Source organism: Pristis pectinata, chromosome 7, assembly GCF_009764475.1.
Source record: "Pristis pectinata isolate sPriPec2 chromosome 7, sPriPec2.1.pri, whole genome shotgun sequence".
NCBI lineage: Eukaryota > Metazoa > Chordata > Chondrichthyes > Rhinopristiformes > Pristidae > Pristis > Pristis pectinata.
In genome coordinates, this window is record NC_067411.1 from 85,740,683 (window position 1) to 85,761,620 (window position 20,938).

General features: G+C 39.3%; 2 protein-coding genes across 5 annotated transcripts in view; both read right to left on the reverse strand.

The window, feature by feature from the left end:
- commd10 (COMM domain containing 10) overlaps positions 1 to 9,724 on the reverse strand; it is a 64,307-nt gene extending 54,583 nt beyond the window's left edge. The window contains 4 exon segments of the mRNA XM_052020465.1: positions 3,190 to 3,227; positions 3,230 to 3,299; positions 5,192 to 5,282; positions 8,219 to 9,724. Coding sequence (XP_051876425.1) covers positions 3,190 to 3,227; positions 3,230 to 3,299; positions 5,192 to 5,282; positions 8,219 to 8,247 — 228 coding nt within the window. The 5' untranslated portion in view covers positions 8,248 to 9,724.
- A 4,307-nt stretch (positions 9,725 to 14,031) lies between these two features.
- LOC127572818 (ARL14 effector protein-like) lies at positions 14,032 to 20,149 on the reverse strand. Of its 4 annotated transcripts, none has more exons than XM_052020467.1 (4): positions 20,034 to 20,149; positions 18,255 to 18,405; positions 16,246 to 16,382; positions 14,032 to 14,488 (listed from the first exon to the last, which is right to left on the reverse strand). In XM_052020467.1, the coding sequence occupies exons 2-4, from the start codon at positions 18,393 to 18,395 to the stop codon at positions 14,260 to 14,262; spliced, it is 507 nt and encodes a 168-aa protein (XP_051876427.1). In that variant the 5' UTR covers positions 18,396 to 18,405; positions 20,034 to 20,149; the 3' UTR covers positions 14,032 to 14,259. The 4 variants fall into 4 exon arrangements, with proteins under 4 accessions (XP_051876427.1, XP_051876429.1, XP_051876426.1 ...); XM_052020469.1 differs by lacking the exon at positions 20,034 to 20,149 and adding an exon at positions 19,493 to 19,771 and having other exon boundaries at positions 16,246 to 16,379; XM_052020466.1 differs by lacking the exon at positions 20,034 to 20,149 and adding an exon at positions 19,493 to 19,771.
- Between the last annotated feature and the right edge of the window lie 789 nt (positions 20,150 to 20,938).

The following is a 20,938-nucleotide window of genomic DNA, read 5'->3' on the forward strand; positions in this document are numbered from 1 at the left end:
ACACAATGATTAGCTCTACATCTAGTATTTAGATATCGTAGCAAATGCACGTACAATAAACAAAAATCTCCACATAACTCATTATGTTTTGAAACGACCACCAGCATGGACTGTCACATTTTATCTGAAACTTCTGGAACACTAAACAAAAGCTACAGTAAACACATCATTTATATTTTCCTGTATAGGCACTCAGCATAAATCAAGTCTGAATGAAACTGTTGAAATCTCTCCTTTTGTTTCCATTAGCATTATAAATAAGCTAGTACTTAGAAATAACTTGAAATTGAAGAAATACAATGATCAATACACTGACAATGTTTCTTTGAACATTAGGTAATTTTACTTAGATCAATGTTAATTCTAATTCCAATTTGCACAAAGTGCCAATAGGTACCATCATGTTCCCTACATCAGAGTGACTAGAACTTCAGAAATCCTTCATTGGATATAAAGTGCTTTGGCACAACACAGGTTACGATCAAGGCCTGTAAATACAAGTCTCTCTTTTTCTTCCTTATTTTGTTTGACTATAGCTTCATTGCCCAGGTACCATACTAGTTCATTTTAGTGGCCCCCAGAATCAAAAACAATAGATCAGCTAGGTTCCAACTAGACATCTACAACAGCTTAGTAGAGTTTCATGTTAGAAGTTTTTTTCATGCATATACCATACCATTTATAATCAAAGATTCTATACTTATTTTATTAGCTCTATCAATTTTGCTTTCAAAATCTTGTAAACCCATATGTTCCTGTTTCCGCTTCAAAATTGTCACATTTAGTTTACATTGCTTCTCCTCATTCTTCCTACCAAAATTCATCATTTCAGATACTTCTGACAATTTACCAATTGCCCATCTGCCGTCTGTTATCATCCTGCTCACTGTTTACTGCACACCTTTGTTTCAGTCTGGAGATGACAAAATACAATGTTCTGTACACCCAGGTTATTAAGAGCAATAGTCCTGACTAAGAGTCCATGCAAACTTTGAAAAACTATGTATGGCTTGATGGACCAATTGACCAATGTAAGTTGCCCCTAACATTTAAGTGGATGGTAGAAGCTGGAGGGGAGTTGAGAGGAACGTGGGGAAAATAAAAATGGGATTTGCACAAGTGGATGTTTGATGATCAGCACAGACTCAGTGGGTTGAAGAGTCGGTTTCTGTGCTGCATGACTCTATGCCTCTTCCTGGCTGCCAATCCTGTTTTACACCATACTGTTTTTCCTGCTGATAGAAGGATCCATGTCTTTCATGAATATACTTTAGTAGCAGGTAACATTCAATTTAAAAGCCATCTGGGTCAGCTCCTCTCTCAGTTCATTCAATTCATTTTAATATATTCATATTGTGAACTTAATAATACAATCATTAGTGTCTAAATGTTCCACAGAAACATGGTCCAGTTTTACTATTTAATTCCCTAGAACCAGATCCAGCATAGCTTCCCTACTTTAGTCACTTTCCCCAATCTACATGGAGGATAATGTGATACGATCATACCAAGACAACATGACATTGGATTGTCTGTCCACAGAACCCTAAAGTTAGCAGGACAGGTTAATAAGGTATTTGAAAAGGCCATGGAATGCTTTCCTTTATTAACTGGGGTAAAGATATAAGAGCAAGGTTCTGTCAGAGCAGTACACAATAAGTTAGATCGCAGCTCAAGTACTGCATGTGGTTCTGGTCATCATAGCACAGGAAAGACATGATTGCACTGGAAAGGGTGCAGAGATTAACCAGGATGTCGTCAGGACTTGAACATTTTTGTCACTAGATAAAATTGGATAGACTATTGTTTTCTTTGGATTAGAGAAGGCTAAGGAGAGACTTAATTGTGGGATGGCTAGTAAATGAGAAAGACCTATCTCCCTTAGCAGAAACCAGGAGGAATAGACTTAACTAATTAGTAGGATTAGAGGGAAGACAGAAAAAATATTTTCACTCAAAAGATGTGGGAAGGGGGTAAGAAAAGTCCCTAACTCACTGCATGAAATAGCAGAGCAGAGATAAAACCATATTGCATTAAAAAAGTACTAGGATATGTGGTTGAAGAATGGTTACCTCCAAGTGCTGGAAGGCAGGATTCAACCAGGCAGCTCTTTTTCCCAGTTGGCACAGACACGATGGGTCAAATGGCCTTGTTCTGTGTCACAAATTTTCTACGATTCTAACTGAAACTCCTATTATGACTGAAGTTATAGGTTCTTTCAGAACTGCTTACAAATTTGCTTCTCTTTATCCTTCCCACAATTTACTTGTCTTTAATGCAGAGCAATTGTTCCTCTATTTTTCCTCATTTCTGAGCAGATTCTGTGCTGAATCATCATGTGCATCATTCCATTATCCCATTCCATAATTTATGCCCACAGTTCACCAATTACATTTATCACATTCACTAATATTTACACATTCCGTGCTTTTGTATGCGTGTACTTCAAACACATTCTAGTCAGTTTCCCACACTTCCAGGTATGACCCTTGATTTTGAATGACCCTATTCCATGACTCTTTGCCTCCGAATCTTACGTGCACCTTGTTTCTCCTCTACAGTGTTTCACCTTTGTACCTCTTCTTCCGTCCAATTAACTTAAACTCTCCACACCATTGTTAACCTCACCACAAAGATACTGGGCTCAGCCCTGCTGAAGTAGAACCCATCCACTGACCTTAAACTGTAGGAATCTAAATCTCTTCCTCCTGCAACATTTCACCTGCCACATACTAATTTGCCTTAACTTCATGCCTCTATGCTCACTAACACAAACCACTGGAAGAAATTTGCTGGCTCTTGACAATTAGACTTTAACCTTGCAAAGAAATCATTAATTACAAGGTGCCGAGCAACCTTCTAATTTCCTTGTAGATGATTGTCTGGAACAGTATTGTCTTTTGTCACAAAATAAAAGACATTCTAAATTTTGGTTTATCTGAACTAATTTACACACCAACTATTTGCTGGCAATTTACCAGAGAATCTCAAATGAGAGGACATAGTTACAATAAAGGGACTGGTCACTTAAAACCAAGGTGTATAGTATTTTTACTATAGGTTCACGACTTTTATAAAGGGAATATTGTTTAATGGTACAGCTTTATTTAGTCATTCAAAAAGTACTAATCAATGAAAATAACATGATTGGGTTCAGCTATTATGCAAAGTAATTTCCCTTTATTTCACCTGTTCCAAGATAAAAGATACAGTTTCCAACACCAGCGAAGTTCATGTTTTTCCAGAGAGAGTGCTGCTTGAAGTTTTTCTTTTTCTTCTTCATTAAATGAATGTTCATCCTAAAACAGTATTGGATAGTACTGTAGCAGTGATGATTTAATGAACAATGTTAAGATAATTTAAAGTTTTAACACAGCAATAAATTATAGAAATTAACTTTCTCTGAGTGACAGCTCATAACATTCCAAAACTGCCCTTACAGTTAATTTTTTCCTATCCAAACAAAATGAGACTTTAAGGTCAATTTGAACCCAAAAATAGATGGAAGGGCTTGTTGTGATGAGGATATTACAACACTGCAATGGATATAGATAGAGTGATTGGGTGAAAACCCAGCAAGTGGATTTTAATTTGGGAAAGTGTGAGGTCATACTCAATAATATGAGGAATCAAAAGGCAGATTATTTTCTAAATGGATAGAGATTCCAAATGAGTGAAGTGCAGAGGTATCTATATGTTTTTGTGCATGAATCACAAAAAAATTAGCAGGCAGGTGCAACAAATGTTGAGAAAGCAAACAGCACATCGACCATCATTGCAAAGGAGTTGAAGTTTAGAAAAAGGGAAGTTTTGTTACAATTGTACAGGATATTGGTGAGGCCACACCTGGAATACCATACATAGCTTTGTTCCCAGTAGCATGGAGTAGCATTGGACGCAGACTAGAGAGATTCACCTGGCCTATTCCTGGGATATGAGGGTTATCCTGTTAAGAGACTAAACAGGTTTGAGTCAGTATTCTTTGGAGTTTAGCAGAATGAGTGGTGCTTTTATTGAAACATAAAATACTAAGGAGACAGAACAGGATAGATGTTGAGATGTTTTAACTCATGGGAGCATCTCAAATGGGGGGGCATAGTTATAAGATATGGGACTTGTCATTTAAAACCAACATGCCATAGAAATTTCCTCCTGCTGAGAGTAGTGAATCTCTGAAATTTGTTAACCCAGAGGATTGTGAAGGCTAGGTTATTAGAAGTATTTAAAGTGGAGGCAGATACATTTTGAAAGATCAGGGAATTAAGGGCACTGGGAAATTGACACAGAAGGTGAGATGATACATGGGGTAGATGGCCATGATTATATTGAATGAAAGGGGCCAGATAGTCTATTCCTGCTCCTATTTTCTTACATGTTCTTGTTCCAATGAAAGGTCATTGGCCTGAAATATTAAAAATGGTTTCTTTCCAGCATATTCCATTTATATTCATTATTTACAGATAAATACAGAAAAACGCAAGCTCGCTTTTCTTTTTAAACAGATATGTACAAATTTGTTTTGACTAGTTTTTAAATTCATTATCAATGGGAGAAGACCATTACTTTAGTTTTTCTTTTAAGCCATGATCCCACACTAGCAATGAAGACAAAGGATCAATCTGTTCCATATTCATAAAGTCACAGTCATAGAGTGGGACAGCGCAGAAATAGGCCCTTCGGCCCAATGAATCCATGCTAACCATCAACCACCCATTTACATTAATTCTATATTAATCACTTTTCTTTATTCTCTCCACATTCTCGTTAACTCTTCCCAAATTCCACCACTCACCTACAGAATAGGGACAATGTATTGCGGCCAATTAACCTAAGAACCTGTACGTCTTTGAGACATGGGAGAAAATCCACATGGTCAGAGGGAGAATGTGCAACCTACACGCAGACAGAACTAGAAGCCAGGATTGAACTCAGGTCTCTGGCACTGAGAGGCCATGGCTCTACTAGCTGTCTCTCTAATAAATCAGGATTTATTAAAAATATCCATTGTTCCAAGATCAACATAAAATGTTCATATTTAACTGGGCAGCACCGAAAAGTAAGTTGTAAAGAGATTCAGTAATTCTCAAGACATCACACTCTATATGTGACTGCAATACAACTTAGTGTCTCGTGTAAATAACCTGTTGTCATATGGAAGATAAACATGACTCCTATGGTTTCCATCACGTACCTTCAAGTGAAGCTTCTGAAGAATGCGAGACAGTAGTCGTGGAAATTTACCAGTATCCAGCCCATTTATCAACACTACTGCTTGCTTTATACTGTTAAAAGAGAAAATGAGTTAGGTGAGTAATTTATTTTAATTTTTTTTAATTTTGGTACAACAGATTTGAGTATAAAATCCAGGTCCAAATTTTAGTTCCATCTTAAAAGAATAATTATCATAGGTACATTTCTAAACATTCCATCTTTTGTCAAACCACTGAAATTAAGTCCCAACGGTCTGCTTGGATTGGTGCAAAAGAATCTTTAGGAATGGCAAGGTGCAAGGAATGAGAAGGAATTCTCCCTGGTTTCCTTTAACCAACACCAGTGTTTGGTATTCATTTACTGCAACTAGACCATCCTATGTTCAATTTCAACCATGGAATCATCACATTTGTAACTAAAATTCAAAATGTAAAATTCAAACTAAAATTAACTGTGAAGCACCTGGTATATCCTGTGGGATATTGGGGAGGGGTGGGGAGTTGGTCATAAAAATGTTAGTTATTTTCTTTAGATATCAACAGTAATGGACATAATTCCTCTTAAAACTGGAAGCTTCAAGAAAATTCAGTCCAACTTGAGATCCATTAATTAAAAATGTCTTAGTTTTCTGATCTTTATGTAAAAAATGAATTCTTAAAAAGTCCTCGTGTTCAACTCTTGCAAGAAATTTGATATAATTTATTATTAAATATGTTTGCAAACTATGACATTCCACTTCAGACTCAAGAGACAAAGTTTAGATTTTCTTGTTAAATATGTGCAAGATCAGAGATTCAAATTGGATAGCATACAAAATGTTCCCATATTAGAAAGTAACTATCATGGTCTCTTTCTAACACACAATAAATGATATCTTTGTATCCTATTAAATTTAATGTGGTGAATTATCATCAATTCCATTATGATACAAATATACTGATTTACATTTAATATAACATTGGTGGCCAACATTTTTACAAATTCTTAATCTTTTGTCTATTGCTTGACAATTATTAGTTTGCATACAGCACCAACTCAATCTCAATAATCATGATACATAAATTCAACATTATTCTCAGTAGCCTTACAGACAGTCATAAAGAACATGAGAAATTGAAGTAGCAGGCCAGTCAATCCCTCGTGTCGACTCTGCCATTCAATAAGATCACAACTTATCTTTTATCTCAGCATCACTTCTATGCACCAACTCCACATCCCTCCATTCCCTTCACATCCAAAAATTAAATATCAGTCACACCATCTTCCTACATCATTTGCCTTTCGCTGCCAAGGTCAATGCAATAACCCTTGCTTGGCACTACCATCAGCAGTTCGAATCTAGTCAGAGTATTTCCAGCAACATCTTCCCTTTCAGCACCTACACCTTTATATTTGGACTCCTTCCAGACCATCTTCAGCTCCCTTCTTCTCCCCAGTAAGTTGGCTCAGACCTGGTTATTGGTTGGTTTGGTTTATTATTATTTTCACTGTATCTTGTTACACGTGACAAGTTTTTGTTTTGCATGCCAACCAAACAGATCATGCTGGACACAACTACTTTGCAGTAGTAAAAAGAAAACAGAATGCAGAATATAGCATTGCAGTTAGAGACAGTGCAGTGCAGGTCGACAAATAAAGTGCAAGGGCTATGACAAGGTAGATTGGGAGATCAAGAGTTCATCTTTTAGCATATGAGAGGTCCGTTCAAAAGTCTGATAACAGTGGGATAAAAGTTGTCCTCGAGCCTGGTGGTACGTGCTCTCAAGCTTTTATATCTTCTGCCTGACAGGAGAGGGGAGAGGAGAGAATGTCCAGGTGGGATGGGTCCTTGATTATGTTAGCTGATTTCCTAAGGCAGCTGGAAGTGTAGATGGAGTCGAAGAAGGGGAGATTGGTTTGCATGGTATATTGGGCTCCATTCACAAGTCCCTGCAATTTCTTGCAGTCTTGGGCAGAGCAGTTGCCATACCAACTGTAATGCATTCTGATAGGATGCTTTCTACAGGGCATCTATAGAAATCAGTAAAAATCATTACAGACATGCCAAATTTCTTTAGCCTTCAGAGAAGGTAGAGACATTGGTGTGCCTTTTGGCCATAATGTGCACATGGCTGGACCAGGACAAATTGTTGGTAATAATTACACCTAGGAATTTGAAGCTCTCAACCATCTCCACCTCAGCACCATTTATACAGACAGGGGTATATGCTCCATCCCGCTTCCTGAAGTCAACTACCAGCTCCTTCGTTTTGCTGACATTGAGGGAAACATTGTTCTCTTGGCACCCTGCCAGTAGATGCTATCTCCCTTCCTGCACTACATCCTGTCCTGTGAGATCCAGCCCCACTATGGTGCTGTCACCTGCAAACTTATAATTGAGTTAGAGTGGATTTTGGCCACACAGTCGTGAGTGTATAGGGAGTAAAATAAGGGATTGAGGACACAGCCTTGCGAGGCACCACTGTTGAAGGTAATCACAGAGGAGATGTTGTCACCCATCTTTACTGACTGCAGTCTGTTGGTCAGGAAGTCAAGGATCCAGTTGCAAAGAGGCAATGGAGAGCCCTAGGTCTAGGACTAATCTTTCATACGTACATCAACACTACTTAACCACTTCTCCACCACTTATTCTGACCCTTCCACCCATCTCCCCCTCTTTTAGTCTCATGGCCATAGTCATTCCCTCTATTCCCTCTAACAAAATATAGAAGAAAAACATCCATTTCAGGCCCTGCCACTACTCCACATCTCAGTTCAACTCTTCCAACCTGCCGCAAGCAAAACAAAATGAGTGCAACCTTATCATGCAAGCAGACCTTTCAATTCCATACACCTTCCAGCAGAACCCGCTAGCTCCCACCGACACGCCTCCATCACTGCCTCTGTCCCTGCCCACCCGCCTGAGGAACGACGACGTCAAGGCAAACCGCGGCTACCGAATAACGAGGCGAGGAAGAGTCGCTGGACGTGCAAAGAGCAGGGCGCAATGGTGCCGAAACCACCCCACCTCTGGGTCTCTTTGACAATCGCTGCCATCCCGCGGCCCGGTGGCGGCCGACGCTCCGGGCCCGCACCTCGTCACCAGCGGCCCACTCCTTCCCCGCCGCCGCGCCGGCGATCAGCTGATCACTTATCCGACGGCGGCCGACGAGGCTCAGCTCCGCACGGAGAGCGAAGCTGGGCGGAGCCGTTGCTGAGGTGAAGGCCGCTCGACCTCGCACGCCGGCTGTTGCAGTCGCGGAAGATCACGGCTGATCTGATTGGGGAGTAAACCCTGTGCGCCGCGATAACCTTGGCTTAACGGAATCTTTCCGTCTCTGCTTTAAAATATTCAAAGATGGGCGTGTATGTCCTCTGTGGGAAACATAGGAGCACAATCTAACGACATGGATCAGGTCAGGATGTCCCCTCTCGGTACCGTCTGTGCTGTTGGATCACAAGACCCAAGAGGAAGAGGCGTTGGCCGGTCAGCCCTGGATCCTCCTCGGCCGGTCGGCAAGGTCGTAGTTGACCCAACTTTCCTTTGGGGATGTGGGAGGAAACCGGGACCCCCTGGGGAAACCCACGAAGTCACAGAGGGAGAGAATGCAAACGCCACACAGCAGAGGTCAGGGATTAATCGGGATGTCTGACACTGTGAGGCAGCTGTACGGATGTGCTGCATTCTCCCAGCATTTATCCAGCCCCTAGAACCATTTATGCTTCAATAAAAGTGCCTCTCATTCTTCTAAGCTCCAGTGACTATAGACCCAGCCCATTCATTATACAATCCCTCCTTCCTAGTACACCTTCTGTAAACTGTCTCCAATAATAATATCTTTTTTTTTCCTTAACTAAGGGGACCAAAGCTGTTCACAGTACTCTATATGTGACAGATTTAGTTTTGAGAGTAGTTTTCCCAACTTTTATGTAACTACTTTTAAATAAAGGCCAGGATTCTGTTAGCCTTCCCAATTACCCTGCTGCAGCTGTGAGCCAACTTCCTGCATTTCATGTATGAGAATCATTTGTGTATAAGAGTCCCTTTGTGTTAAAGGTTTCTTCAATCTTTCTCCATTCAAATAATAATCTTATCGTTCTTCCAAAGTGAACAATTTCAGATTTTCCCACATTATACTCTGCCAAGGTTTTGCCCACTCACCTATCAATATCTCTCTGTAAATTGTTGGTATCATCCTCATAGTTTTCCTATCCACTTACTTTTGCATCATTTGCAAACTTGGCTACAGTACATTTTCTTCCTTCCTGTAAATCATTAATATAGTAAATGATTATGTTCCTTGTACTGATTCTTTGGTTACAGATTGCCAATGTGAAAATGACCCCCTTATTCCTATGAGCAAGCCAATCCTCCCTATCCACATCATGGGCTGTTATCTTGCAAAGTAACTTTTTGTGTAGCATGTTGTTGAACACCTTATGAAAATCCAAATGCTGTACTCTGCAATACTGTACTCAATGCACTCTGGCTGACAATTCCTAAAGGGACTCTAATAAATTTGTCGGGCATGATTCACCCTTCATGAAGCTATGCTATCTCTGTTTGATCAGCTTACGACTTTCCAAATGTTCTGCTGTTACCTTGCTAATAACTGATTCCAACATTTTTCCAATAGTAGACATGTAGCTAACCAGACTATAGTTACCATCTTTTAGCCTCTCAACATTTTCAATACAATGGCATTTTTTCAATCCTCTAGTAATCAGAATCAAGTTTATTATCACTGACTTATATGATGTGAATATTGTTGTTTGTGGCAGCAGTACAGCGCAAAGACATAAGATTACTATAAATTACAAAATAAATAAACTGCATAAAATAGGAACAATGCAGTAATGTTCATGGGTTCATGGAACATTAAGAAATCTGATGGCGGGGGAGAAAAGGCTGTTCCTGTATCACTGAGTGTGGATCTTCAGGCTCCTGTGCCTCCTCCTTGATGGTAGTAATGAGAAGGGGGCATGTCCTGGATGGTGAGGGTCCTTAATGGTGGATGCTGCCTTCTTGAAGGACCGCCACTTGAAGGTGTCCTCGATGATGGGAAGGGTTGTGTGCATGATGGAGCTGGCTGAGTCTACAATCCTCTGCAGCCTCTTGCGTTCCTGTGCGTTGGAACCTCCTTACCAGGCTGTGGTGCAGCCAGTCAGAATGCTCTCCACCTTGCAAATAGAAACTTGCAAGAGTCTTTGGTGACACACCAAATCTCCTCAAACTCCTAACGAAGTAGAGCTGCTGGCGTGCCTTCTTCGTATACTTATCCAGAATCTAAGGGTTTTAGGAAGATTATAAGCAATGCATCCATTATGTCTGTAGTCACTTCTTTTAGGATTCCAGGGTGCAAACCATCAAATCCTGGGGACTTATTAGCCTTTCATCCTATTAATTTGCCTAATACTTATTCTCTTCTGATGGTGACAAACTTAATTCCTCTCCCATTTGTTTTTACATTAATGCGATGTTTTTTGTATCCTCTTCTGTAAAGACTGATGCAGGGCACACTTTTAATTCCTCCATCAGCTCCTTATTTCCTATAACCATTTCCCCAGCCCCATTCTCCAAGGAGCTAATGTTCATTTTGACTCTCTCTCTTTACTTATGTATTTAAAGAAGCTCATATTGTCAGTTTTTATATATTTTGCTAATTTGGCCTCAGTTTATTTTCTCTTTCTTGATTTTAGTCTTCCTTTGTTGGATTCTGAATTTATCCCAATATTCAGATCTACCACTAACTTTTGTCATCTTATGTTTTCTCCTTCAACTTAATACCCTCTTGACTTCCTCTGAAAGTCATGGTTGGTTCTTCGCGCCCCCCCCCCCCCCCCACCCTTCGAATCTTTCTTCCTCATTTTTGCTAGGAGTAAATGAAGTATCTCCTGAAATCTCTGCCACTGCTTGTCTATTGACTTACCTGCTAATCTATTTACCCAATCTACTTTAGCCAACTCTATCCACATTCTTTTGCAATTCCCCTTATTTAAGTTTAACTCAGTTGTTTCAGACCTAGGTTTTACATTCTCAACTTGAATACTAAATTCCATCATGCTGTGATTGTTGTGATCAGTATTCCTTTGGGGTTCCTTTACACTGAGATCCTTTGCTAAATCTGACTCGTTGCACATTACCTGCTCCAAAATAGTCTGTTCCTTGTCTGGCTCCATAATGTATTGCTTAGAGAAACTATCCCAAATACATTCTATGAATTCATTCTCAAGGCAACCATTTCCAATTTGATTAATGCTTTCTGGAATTCATAAATCAAGAGCTGAATAAAAGAGGTGAATATGAACATGCCAGATGCCCAATAAACCAGCTCTGAAAAGAATATTTATAGTTTGCAGTCTTTGCCTTCAGCTTGTCCATTTGGGCTGGGCTTAATTTGGTTTCCAACTCTCACTTTTAGGCCAATTAAACAGAAAATGAAGGAAATACACAGCAGCCAAGGCAGCTATGAAGAGAGAAACAGAGAATGTTTTAGGTGGATAATCTCTCAACATATCTGGCAAATATGACAAAGATTTATTTTTCTAGCAGAGAGAAGAGATGAAAAGGACAAAAAAGTGTGGTGGTGAGTTGAAAGGGAGGAGTGATTAACAAAAGGGATGACAGTGCATGGCAAAAGTGGGTGAAAAATGGCAAATGTTGGGTCTTGGGAAGTTATAGCGACAACAGAAGCATCAGTGGTACCTGTTATCTGAAATAACAGGAATTGTCATTATGATTTGAAATCATTGAGCTCTGTTGAGATCTGGAATGGTCAACAGTTTCAGACCATTACCACCACTTGCACCTTTTTTTCCAGACAGCAGGTGCTGCTGTCACCATTTACAGCTCCCTCTTTACCCATTGCAAGTCTCTTCCTTTATCACTATTTTGCCTTGCATCATTAGCCTTTTTTCTTCATTTAATCCCCTCTGCCTTGCATCCTATCGTAGACCTTGATTTCCCCGCCTTCCCCTTCTCTGTGCCATCAAGTCAAGTCCTTAACAAAGCCAGAGGTCTCAGGAGCATAAAAAGGTAAGGCATGGCAGTTTATATGAAATTTCTTGTATTTCATATTTTCTTGGTTGCATCTGGCCCATCCAGTCTAGGTTGGCTCTTACAGCAATAGTATCAGTCCCATTCCCCTACTTATTTCCCCCACAACCTTTCACACACACCTATCAACTCTCTCCTACTCCCCCCCCCCCCCCCCCCCCCCCCCAACCCCTGATCCCTGATTCGTGTACCACTCACCTACATTAGAGGCAAGTTACGGAATCTACCAGCATGTCTGAGATGTCGCAGGAAATTGGAGCACCCAGGGGAACTTGCATAGTGACATGTAGGCTCCACGCAGTCAGCACTGAAGGTCAGGTTCAATCCCTGGTTGCTGGAACTGTGCAGCAGCAGCACCATCGTTGCAACTGGTAGCAGCATTACTTATATCCATAAATGACATCATTTATATTTATACATTTTAAAAACTATGTAATCTAACCTGTACAACTGGCAAAAATTAAGAGTTCACAGTTTTTGGACACTTATTAGTTTGTCAGTTGTTATGAATTGCAGCTGGATAGCAAGTTCAGAGAATCCACCAAAGAAACCATGATCAAACGGATATGAATTGACCCTAGCTTTAAGAAGCAATGACTCACTATTGAAGTTATACAAGATACTAAGATGTAGGGCAAAATTGAGAAATGGGGCTTGCATTCAGTTACGCTACTCTTCAAACAATTGAACTGTTTAAATATCAAATGATTTGTTGAGATAAATAGAGAATGAAAACCCTTTAGGAATTTAAAATAAAGGGACAAAAATGGTGGCATTACCACTGCCATATAGCTCCAGTGATCCAGGTTTGATTGTGACCTCTTGGCATTGTGTGGAATTTACATGTTCTCCCTGTGACCAGGGGGATTTCCAGAGTACCCAGGTTTCCTTCCACATCACAAAGACGTGCAGGTCGGTAGGTTAATAGACTGTGAATTGACCTTAATGCGTAGGTAAGTGATAGAATCTGGGTAGGGTGGTGGAGTTGATGGAAATGTGGGAAGAATAAAAATGGGATAGGGTAGGATTAGTATAATAATAAATGACACAGACTGAATGTGCCAAGGGCCTGTTTCTGTCCTGTATCTCCAGGGCTCTATTCAGGGATAAATTCAGGAAGCATTTTTCACCAAAAGGCTATGGCTGCTGGGTCAATTTAAAATTAATCCATACTGAATGGTGTCAATAGTTATAGATCAAATATGGATATATGGTGTTGAGACACGGAACTACCACACTCAAACTGAATGATGAACATTTCAGAGCCAAGATGGTGTAATTTTATCCTTGTGTTTGAAGATAATGTTATAATTTTTTTTGAAAGAACTATTCCCAGGATCTTAGAACATAACCCTTCATGAATTATAATCAACTTCCTCATCAAATATGGTTAAGGAATAGTTAAATTATTAATTTCCACTATTTACTTAATCTGCATGAAAATTGAAAGTAACCATTTTATTTGGTGTCACTTTTCTCTGCTTTTGGAAGCACTGCATACATTCTCTGTGTAAGAAACAGGAAGGTTACTTGTTCCGTAACAACGCAATCAACTGTTTATTGCAACATCTCAGAGTTCGAATAGATTTGAAAATGTTCCAATTCCTTTTTCCTCACCACCCAAACCCCCCTCAATCCCTCTGTACAATAAAAGTGAAAATCAAAAAACAAAAACATGTTAAAGCTTCATTGCATTACACAATGTGCTAGGTTATTATTTTAGGTCACCTTTATGCTTAATTAAAATGATACAAGTAACAGTTGTTTGCAAATCATTCTTTATTTATTAGACTTCTCAGTAAAATTAAATAGTCACTATATACACCAATCCATAATTCTAAGAAAAGCAGAAATAACCATGTCAATAATATTTATCAGGATGCAAAAGGTAAATAACATTCATATTCTTACTTGTGTGAGATAAATATAACAGTAAATCCTATGCACATCACCAAAAAAAACAAATGCTTCACCTAGTAGAAAAAAAATTGTACATTCACACCAGTACAAATTCAATTAGAGTCCAAATTAGGGAACTTTTGCACCACGTCAGTTCCTTCAGTTTCAATTCCATCATAGATCCATTTCCGGTTGCAACGACATGTAGAACCACATTTCCAAGAGCTGCATTTGGAGCAAGGATAGAAACAGCCCGGGCAGCTTTCATCCAGGCAGTCACATAAGTCTATGCCATTAAGCAGCAGTCTGCCATTGCCGTCATATTTTCTCTGCCCAACAGCACTATTTCAGAGAAAAATATTTAAGAATGTATTTTAAAATTAGTCCAAATAGTAGTCTAAAAGCAAACATAATCTGTCCCAAGCAAATGTTATAATCATTCATTTTGTCCCAAAGATTGCTGCAGTGAGTAATTCTAAGGAAGCTCAAAATTAGATAGTCTCCTTCACCCTATACTATTTTTGTGCCATAGAGTGCTGGATATGCAAATTGATAAATGTCAACAGGAGATCTGGCATTCTAATATGCCATCTCCTTGACCCTACTTAAGGGTGACTTTTAAAGATAAATAGAGCGAGGCAAAGTTAGAATGAAAAATAAAAGAGGAAAGAATAATTAGCCAAAATGATGAAAAAGAAAAAAAAATCAAATAAAAATGTTTTCATGACAAACTTATTTGTTGTGACAAGTGGGTCTCCACTTACAAAGCCCTTTCTAAGTCTCCAAAGTTGAGTAACAAGTCAGGACTATAGAATGAATGAAATAACAGACTGGAGGAAGGAGAACAGTGGCATTTCGCAGGGAATGGCATTAGGGACAAAATATTTTTTAAAACATAAATTCTATATTAATTACCTAAACTTGGGAGTGCAAGCCACAATTTCTAAATTTGTGAATGATACAAAAGTTGGTAGAAGTGTGAACTGGAAAAAAAAGGAAAAGTTGAATTGCAACTGGTAGAAAAGGGAGACATATGACAGATGCAGTTTAATGCAGAGAAAGGCAAGGTGATGCATTTTGGTAGGAAGAATGCTGGAGAAGCAATATAGAATAAAAGTTGCTGTTCTAAAAGGGGTGCAGAAACAGAGGAAAATGGTGCTATGGGTGCTCAGATCAGTGAAAGCTGCAGGACAAGTTCATAAAGCAGTCATTATGGCATACAAAATTCTGGGCTTTATCAATTGATGCCTAGAGTATAAAAGCAGGAAAGTCCCAATTTTCAACATATGCACTAAGTGGTTGGATTTTGGGAATGCACTTCTTGCAGATTTGGTGGAGACAGGTTCCACTGTGGTCCTTAAGAGGGAAATGGATAAATATGGTGAGGAAAAATTTGCAGGGCTACAAAAAAAAACCGGGGGGGGGGGGGGGGGGGGGGGGGGAGGTCAGGGGCAAGGATGTAGAACTCATACGTTGCTCTGGTACAGAATTGGTATGCACAATGGGCTGAATGGCCACCTGATCAAAAATGGTTACAGCACAAATTATCAGTGCTGAGTAGCAACAATGCTATTTATTCAAAATAAATACTGCACCTCCATGGACACAACTGGAGAGGTTCATGGCTTATTGCCAGTTTTCTTGATTTTGGCAAGCTTAATGGCCGAAGGGTGAAAATAGTTTAATTTGTCATAAGTCAGAATTCACTGCACATATTTATTAAGCAGATTGCTGTTTTTTTTTTAAAAAATGGGTCCATGAATATATCCTTACTTTTCCAGTAATTTCAGGTCTATTATTTTTTTGTTGTTTTCTACCAGCCACAAGAGGTAAAATGCAATTTGTTTCCAGACTTGCAAAAAAAATGTTGCTCTCAATTTGCTATGATATGTTCCCTATGTGAAATGATGTTTCTCAAGTTATGAAACAATATTACTGCAAGACGATTAACTGGGTTTGATCTGGTCTCTGACAATTAGAAATAATGAATGTCAACCTGACAAGTTTCAAAACATAATAAAGACTGGGAAGAGAGATAGATGCTAGATGAAAACTGAAGGCTAAAAAGTTTATGAAGGTCACATTACAAGTTACTTTACTTGTTTTCAAAGACAAGCTGCCTTAGCTTCATCCTGTGAATCTCCTTTGTCTGTAATCTAGTCTCAGGGTTGAACTCAGCCAGCAAAGGACCAGGGTTCTGAAACGCTAAACATCTCAGTTGCCGTTCTGTTTTCTTCTGTAACAGTTTAAAAGAAGTGGTGAAACACCCAAAGTCAAAAAGATATTCAACAATACATCTACAATAAAAGATAATTCACAGTTCAAATGTTAACGTTCACACCTCTATGTGCATGAACTATGTGTGGTTCCATTCTCCCATAAAATGGTAAAGCAACCCCAAAACAAAACTGCAATCTTAACTAAGAAAACATATTCAGAAATACAAGTTAGGAATTAGTAGGTTCCTCACATACATTTATATTTGGAGAATTAGGGGGTGCATTTATGATAACTAAGCAAACAACTTGCATACAGAACACTAGACTATTTAGCTATGCAATTTAATTTTAGCACTGGTGGTATAGTGGTGAGCATAGCTGCTTCCCAGGCAGTTGACCCGGGTTTGTCTCCCAGCCATCACAGGTTCTGGAATTTTAATTTCCTGACATCAGGACTGCCACCAATAAACCTCTTACAGAACAACGATCTGTACAGAACTCGAGGTCTCGAGTGGGCTACTCATGCTAATCCGCAGGTAACTTGCTTGGAGGGCTATGTGGAGGGAAGTGTTAGGTAGATCTTAGAGCAGGATAAAATGTTGGCACAACATTGTGGGCCAAAGGACCTGTAATGTACTGTGCTGTAATGTTCTATGATCACTTCATTCTGTTTGGATGCTAAACATGTAGGTCTACTTACTTGAGAGATGTAGCTTAGGATTCAAGAATATTTTGTACATGTGTATACAAATCATGGATGGCCAGAAGTATCAAACTGTTGACAAACAATTTTTCATGGTCAACACAACAGAATTTCAGAGTTCAAAGTGAAGCATATTAAGGGAGAGGAGTGTATGATACCATGTGGTACGACCAGAAATTGTGATTTATGTGAAATTTAAAATGAAATGGGCTGAGGAGCCAAAGTTCTTCATATCACTTGTAAAGACATTTCATCTATTTAAGAAAGGACATTAATATTAGGCAATCTTTATAAAGGGCTGTTTAAATTTAATTTTCTATATTAGGTAGTCACCTTTGTAAAGGTGAAGGAGCCAAATATTCATGTGATGAGAAAAACTGGCACAGCTTCCTATGCAGAATTAAAACATCTGCACATCATAAACCTCTAAAAATAATATGCATACACCTGTGTACAGCTGCTGATGGAAGGGACAGAACATCTATAATGCAGTGTTTTCACCCAACATTTCTATTCATTTCTCAAAAAGCTCACTTCCATAAAGATGCAGAAAGGTTTAGGGAGTGAGAGTGGGGCAGGGGATTGGTGGAAATAATTCACAAGGACACCAAAATAATGTGAATGGTGAAGGTAATGCAACCCTAGCATTCAAAGGGGAGCTGGAGATGTATTTGGAAAGCTGCAGAAGAGCAGTTATCTTAGTTTTTGCATTCTCCCTGTGACTGCCTGGGTTCCTATCCTTCCCAACCTCCCCCCCCCCCCCCCCCCCATCTTGCAATGAAATATGATAGGAAGTATATGTAAAGAATTATCACCCTTCCTCCAACCCAATCACTGTTCCCCTCCATATGAGATTATACACACGCACACACACACACATATTAACTGCACTCCTTTTGGGTCATTTCTCCCAAATCCATTAATGAAGGTGCTTCATGGTTTCCATCATAGACTTATCAATGTTTCCATCAAAATCCTAATAATCACTCAAATGGCAGAATAATGCACACAAACGTTGGAAAGACAACCTTGTAAAGGCTAGAGAGAAAAAGAAACAAAAAAAAAGATGGGTAATCAACCCATATTCTTTGTTCTCCACCTTTTGTTACACAGTAATGTAGTTCAAACTGTGTGCAAACCTGAAACCAATACATTAAGGATTCTTGACAAACTTTTCCTCTCATACCATTTTCTTCTGAGTTTGTCTATCAAGTACGTTTTCCTCTTGCAAAGATTTTCTTTGGGTAGTCAGAGAAATACTGCGAGCATTTAATATTGTCCTTCCTTGGTTACAAGTGGTCACTTCAAGCATCTGTGCCCCATACATTATTACAGATCTAGTGAAAAATATTTACAAAAAGGAAGCACAAAGAGCATTAAAATCTCTCCAGGGGAAAAATTATGCTGATCAGCTAATTAGTACTTCAGGAAAAAGAAGTATCAATTTTAATATTCTATTCACGCAATACTTCACAAATATTGAACCGAAAGCACTTAAATGACAGGATGCATTTGGAAAGTTGGTTAGAATAAGCAGATAGGTGTTACAGATTGTAAACTGTTAAGGAACTCACTACTTGGAAATTAAAGCACGACTTCCTCTTAAACTCGTCTTTTTGTTCCAAAAAATGCAAGGACAAAAAAAAAGGAATAGAGGGAAACAAGGCCAATACGTACACATTGAAATATCAGGAAGGTGAAGGTTCTTTTGGTACATACCGTTGATATTCGGTGTGAATGAATTAGTCTTTACTATATAGAATACATTTCCAAGCAAAATAATTACAGCATTTTAAAACGTAATGATTACATCTTACGTCATTTTCAAATATATACGTTTTATAATTGTAACCAGACTGCTGTTTCACTTTTCCTTTCCAAATTTACCTTGTCAAACCACCAAAAAGCCACACTGCCTCTGTTACAAAATCTGTACTTTATACTTAAGCATTACTGTAGGAAAAATAATCGTCAGCATGGGTTCACATTGGAATTGATTAACAGGCAACACACTAAAACATATTTAGTGAATACGAAAATAGTAATCAACTGGTGAGTGAGATCAGTGACCAGTATATCTTGTATTGAAGATCTATATTTACAACGCACAGCTGGAGTACATGGATTTTAGCTCATAATACGTCATAAGGTTTCAAATAAAATCGATTTGTTGAACTTCATTGTTAATAGACTGGCCTGTTAACTCCACAACCCTTAGACGCCAGCTATTCTAAGTGACCTGTGGCTAACATAATTTTTGAAAAAGAAAATTTAATTTTCACTCCTTGTTTTAGAGCAGGTGGCTATATAATTTAACGATAACATTATGATTCTATCAGAACTATTTGAAGACACAACTTGAGACTTCGAAAAAGCTACATTCTAAAATACTGCAATTGTAAACAATAATCCTTAAATAAAAACCTTGTTCAGTAGCTACCATCGGTTCATACAAGTAATCGTTGTAACACAATGTGAAATTCTTCTCCAATTTAAGAAACATTCAGGTGTCCGAGGCACTATTTAAAGGAAATTGAATAAACCTGCGCGCACACGCTTCCTGACAAACTAATCCAGACGCGCCGTGATTGCAATATTGATTAGTATCGAAAACTACCGCTAATTTAACTTTACGGTTTGCTTTCTGTGGATGAATTATGTCAAAATAATGAAACTTCACGATTTCTTCTCGCACAAGGTGTATCTTGCTTATGTCCATTCACCAGTCGTCGCTTGAGTCCTCCTGTCAATCACATGCAAATAGCCAATGCCAACCGGAGCCACTGGCGCCTGTAGCCAAACCTACTCAGAACCTCCCAGCTGTGAGATGTTGGTAACTATCAGGGACAAGGTAAAACAAACTATAAAGGTTCTCAGGAGCAAGCATAATAGGAATTAGCCTCGCAATTAGAAAGGAACCCGTAAGTGTGAAAAAAACAGCTATCATTAAGCCACAAGTAGTTACCAGAATGGGGAAGAAACAAATTTGTTTCCACTTGACAATTTAAAAGTAGACCTGTCGCTGTGTATGTTCATTTACGCTACTTCCGTAAAGCTGTTGTATTAATGAATCACTTTTCTCTTCAAAATGCCATGAGCGAATTTTTTTCCACTCTAGGTCCCGCTATCATAATCTTAGTCGCTCTGCGGCGCAGAGCGGTTTGTTGTGAGTGTACAGATCTGTGGCCATTCACTCACTGTGTGCTCGTTCACTAGCTCAAGGACAGATCTAACACCACTAGGTGGCAACGCGACACAAGCCAAGTGAAATTTCCAAAGAGCAAACGTGAAATAACAAAGCAATCGGCGGCAGCAACTGAAATAAATTACACAGGAACAACGTGGGCGTGGTTGCTTAAATGCTGGTTCTTTTTTTTAGCAATGCCTTTTACATCCAAATACGTAGCTAAATGAATGCTTATTAAACTCGTATCCGTCCACCAATGCCCTTTCAGTAGTAGGCTCAAGGACATTAACTGTGATAGTGGAGTAGTCAAATCAGCAGTGGTTTGGTGCATGAGCTTGCAAGCTTGCGCTTATCGTCAGCAATGAAGCAAGAATGGAATGGAATAGACAAGGTGGAAGATAGATCATGAACAGGCTTCTCTTTGTGAGTGAAAATTTAATGGAAGCCTTAAAATGTCACATGCGGCGGGCCGCACACGCGGGACTCGAACCGCGGCCAGACAGGCGCTAGCGCGTTTTGAACTACCCGCTCGGGACGGACCCTCCGGGGACAGTCGGACGTCTGGTCCGCCCGGCGGGTCACAGGGGCCCATGGGGCGTCGGGAGATTTCTTTGCCCGCTTTGTAGAATCAGTAAAGGATGTTGAGTTCAGCACTGTTTGCCTCCGTGTGTTCCTTGAGTAGC

Coding starts and splice junctions, on each gene's coding strand:
- LOC127572818 (XM_052020467.1), bottom strand. CDS start 18,395: ATGTATGGGGCACAGATGCTTGAAGTGACCACTTGTAACCAAGGAAGG. Junction 16,383..18,254: donor GACAAACTCAGAAGAAAATG/GTATGAGAGGAA, acceptor AAACTGTTACAG/AAGAAAACAGAACGGCAACT. Junction 14,489..16,245: donor CAGCTTGTCTTTGAAAACAA/GTAAAGTAACTT, acceptor TCTCTGAAATAG/TGCTGTTGGGCAGAGAAAAT.